This window comes from Tupaia chinensis, unplaced genomic scaffold (assembly GCF_000334495.1).
Source record: "Tupaia chinensis unplaced genomic scaffold, TupChi_1.0 Scaffold000494_1, whole genome shotgun sequence".
NCBI classification, from domain to species: domain Eukaryota; kingdom Metazoa; phylum Chordata; class Mammalia; order Scandentia; family Tupaiidae; genus Tupaia; species Tupaia belangeri.
In genome coordinates, this window is record NW_006160006.1 from 630,942 (window position 1) to 634,621 (window position 3,680).

Below are 3,680 nucleotides of genomic sequence, written 5' to 3' on the forward strand. Positions count from 1 at the left end.
GCTCCTATGCTCTTCAACGCAGCTCCCTGCACCCTGAAATGGATGCACAAGAGAGTGAATGAATGGGTTGACAATCCCTGGACTAGGTCATCTATTTCTCCTGTTTCTCAAATTGTTTTTCAGAACTTGCCATCTCCTCATTCAACATCACGAAAGGTCATTCTAAGATGGACCTCGGATGGCCTCTCCTGTTTGCCTTCCTTCCCTGTCCCTCCCACTCTTCGCGCTTTTCCCTGGGTTCCTCTTTCTGCCTGGTTCCTGCCTCCGCTTCCCCGCCCGCCCACCCAGCACGCTGGTCAGCTCCTCTCTGCCGCGCCGGCCCGGCCCCGCCCACCGGAGCGAGTCACGAGGTCGGGGGCGGGACGAGGGCGGGGCAAAGGCGGGGCTCCGCTGTGCGCATGGGCGGAGCCCGGTGCGCGGGCCGTCTGGGTATATCTGCGCCTGCGCGGCTCTGTTGCTGAGCCAGCTGGGACCGAGGAGACAAGATGGCGCTGCGGGCTATGCGGGGCATCGTGAACGGGGCCGCGCCGGAGCTGCCGGTGCCCACCAGCGGGCCGGCGGTGGGAGCCCGGGAGCAGGCGCTTGCAGTGAGCCGGAACTACCTCTCCCAGCCTCGCCTCAGTGAGTCCCAGCGAGTAGGACGCGTCCGTCTTCGCCCCTCAGCCCAGCCCTTTGCCCCTAGTCCTGCTGAGCCAGCGGAGGGGGTGGGATTTCTCTTCCCTGCCGCGTCTCGGCGACCCTGGCCCGCGTGTGTCTCTAGGACGAGGTTCGCGTCTGCCTTCGTATCCGTGACGTAGGTGGGCCCAGGGCAGGGGCACCCACGGGAACTTCCCCCGGGGTCGGTGGGCTCCGGACCGAGGCCCCCCGCCTCCGGCCGCCCAGGCTGGGGTCTTCTCGGCTCTCGCTTCCTGCCTCCGAGGGCCCCTTCTGGTCGTTCCGACCTTAATCTTTGCTAACCTCATTGGGCCGTGCAGGGGTCGGGGGTCCGCCCCTTCCCATCCCACCCCTCCCACTGACGAGGACCTCGGGGAGGTCCTGGGCACCTGCCCCGCGCGGCCGGGGCAGAGCGGTCGCTGACGTGGTCAGGCCCACAGCCAGGGGCAGGGGAGGCTCGGGGAGGCTCGAGGGCGGTGGAGGGGCTGCCCCCCAGGAGGACATCTAGATATCAGAGATCTCACGCTAGAGCTGAACAGCACCCTGCGGGGCACCCAGCCCAACCCTCTCGTTTTACAGGTGAGAAGCCCAAGGTTCTGGGAGGGGAGGGACTTGCCAGGCTTCGCACATCTCATTACCGCAGAGCCGGGACTAAACACGTAGGCCTCTTCATTTTCTGGCCAGCTAACCACACTTGGTTGAACGCAAGGTGTTTCGGAGAAGCCGAGCAGTTTAGCCCACTGGTAGCAGATATGCATAGCGTAAGGAAATGCAGGGGCGTGTTCAGGGTAGTGATGAGGAAAAGTCCTTACTGAACCAGGTTTAAGTGGACAGCTCAGCAGTCCTGAAAGAAATGTTCTCGAGGACTAGAGAATGCACTTGGGTAGCAGGAACCCTTTCCGCGGCCTCCTTGAGAACTGGAGAGAGCCCTGGCAATAGACCTTTTGGGAAACGCAGGAAAGCACCTCTTCTCCCAGGTGATGAGACTGTATCCTCACTGGGTAGAAAGAATTTCGATGAAACGTTCTAGTCGGCGCTCTCCAGTCTGACTAATCCCATCCTGATCTCTGGTGAATCATGTGACAGACAGCACTGCAGTGTGAGGAAGGAAAACATCTGATCCCGTGGGTTGCTGTGAAGTGCCTTTTACACCAGGAATCTGCTTTGTACACCAGGAATCGTTTGAATGAGAAAATGCCTGTTGGGGGTTTATATGGCTCAAGAGAGTGTTTCAGGAAATCGACGAGATGTTACACTCCTAGATAAACCTTGGCAACTAATCGAGACCTGACGAAATGCAGGCGCTCCTGCGAATGGTATCTGCCTGCTTTGCTTTGGGCAGACAGACATTAGTGATACCTTTAGGAAAAAGGTTCTGAAGGAGTCGATAGTCAGTTTTCATCTAATTAATCATTCAGTGCCAGTTGAATATCAACTGGAATAATGGCATTGTTTTCAAAGAGAACTCCATAAATAAGCTAATAAGCCTTTGAGGGAGGTGCGTGTGATTTCTCAGAGTTCTGTGCGTGCTTAGCCAGTGGAAAGAACTTCTCCAAGTGCGTCCACTTGACATAACTCTTGTAGCATAGTGCTTGACGTGGAAGCTTTAAAGGGCAGGTGCCTTTTCTGTACCCCCGGAGCCTAGCACGGGGCCTGGCACATACAAAGTGTCCTGTAATTGTTGTGTAACTTGCATTTAAACCCCTTGTGATTGATGGTGTATTTTTTAATATGGGTGGAATCAGAGTAGGGAGTTAGAATGCTTGGGTGAAAGTATAAATGATAGCGTACTTAGGCTAATTACTAATTGTAAGACGATTTAAATATCTTTTTCCTGTTTTAAACTTCTAGTCAACAGTTTTAATTGCTTCTGAATAAATATAGATGAACTTTTGTAATTACAGATTGATGACACCATCTAAGGTGATATATAATTGTAGTTATTGAATGCATGCTTTCTGAATGAAGGAATGGGATAGTATTGGCAGTCCTACAGTGCAAATTAGATTAGGATTATAGGGCTGTTAACACGAAATGGAAAGTAAGATATTAGTTGTATTTGTAAAGTCACAAGAAAAGAAAACTTGATTTTGTTTATTCTTTCTGTTTTTAATAGGGGAGAGAGAGTGCACAAGAGAGACCACACGCAAGTACACACTAGGAACTTTTGACACAGCCCGACCCTTCATGTCCCAGTCTCCCATCTTGCTAGGATCACTGGTGTGTACCACCACGCCCAGCCTGGAACCAAATACTGGGCCAGGATCCAAACCCAGGCCTCCCAGGCCACTAAGCCTCCATACCGGGTCACCCTCTGCTCGTAACACTGTGGCTGGGCTTTGATCTTTTAGATCTCGAGTAAGGTCAGTAATGTACCTAGAGCCGTAGGATGCTAAGTACGTCCAGTATGCCAATCTCCATTTTTCCTGAGACACTAGATCGACTCGTGCCGTTTCTTACCTCATACAGTAGTGCTCATCCCAGCAGAAGATCAAATACAATGATCCTCTGCTTGCTTTTTCTCTAGAACCTCTCCCACCCGGGCCCACCGCCCCAGGTGTGGATCTCCACTGCTCTTGCACAATAGCAGCCGACTGTTCTCGGTTTCTGTCTCACTGGTAAGGTGGAGGCTGACAGGACTTGCATTGTGTAAGGGCCCTCAGATTTTCCCTTTGAATATTGCACAACCATTAAGTGGCTTGGCGGTGTTGAACAATCCTTTATCCTGCAGGAGGAAGAGGATGCCATCTGACAGAACATGTGCTACTTACAGCTTTGTAGATTTTGGTTTTTCAGTGTTACCTGTTAATTTTTATTTCCTGCAGATCAAAGATCAGACTTTCTGTTGTAAAAAGAGTTGAGAATGTCATGTAAGCATGTGTCTCCCATGTTGTCAGAGCTCTGATCGTCCCTGTGTGCCTACCTGTGGACTGGAGTTCTTATTCATTTGGGAATTTTTAAGAGAAGAGAGGTCATTGTTCTGGTGAATAGAAATATTTAATAACTTGTGAACAGATTGTGACTTC

General features: G+C 52.1%; 1 protein-coding gene across 1 annotated transcript in view; it reads left to right on the plus strand.

The window, feature by feature from the left end:
* The first annotated feature begins 438 nt into the window (after nucleotides 1–438).
* Nucleotides 439–3,680, plus strand: part of ATP6V1B2 (ATPase H+ transporting V1 subunit B2) — a 22,545-nt gene continuing 19,303 nt past the window's right edge. The window contains exon 1 of the mRNA XM_006156440.3: nucleotides 439–621. Coding sequence (XP_006156502.1) covers nucleotides 486–621 — 136 coding nt within the window. The 5' untranslated portion in view covers nucleotides 439–485. The remainder of the gene's footprint in view (nucleotides 622–3,680) is intronic.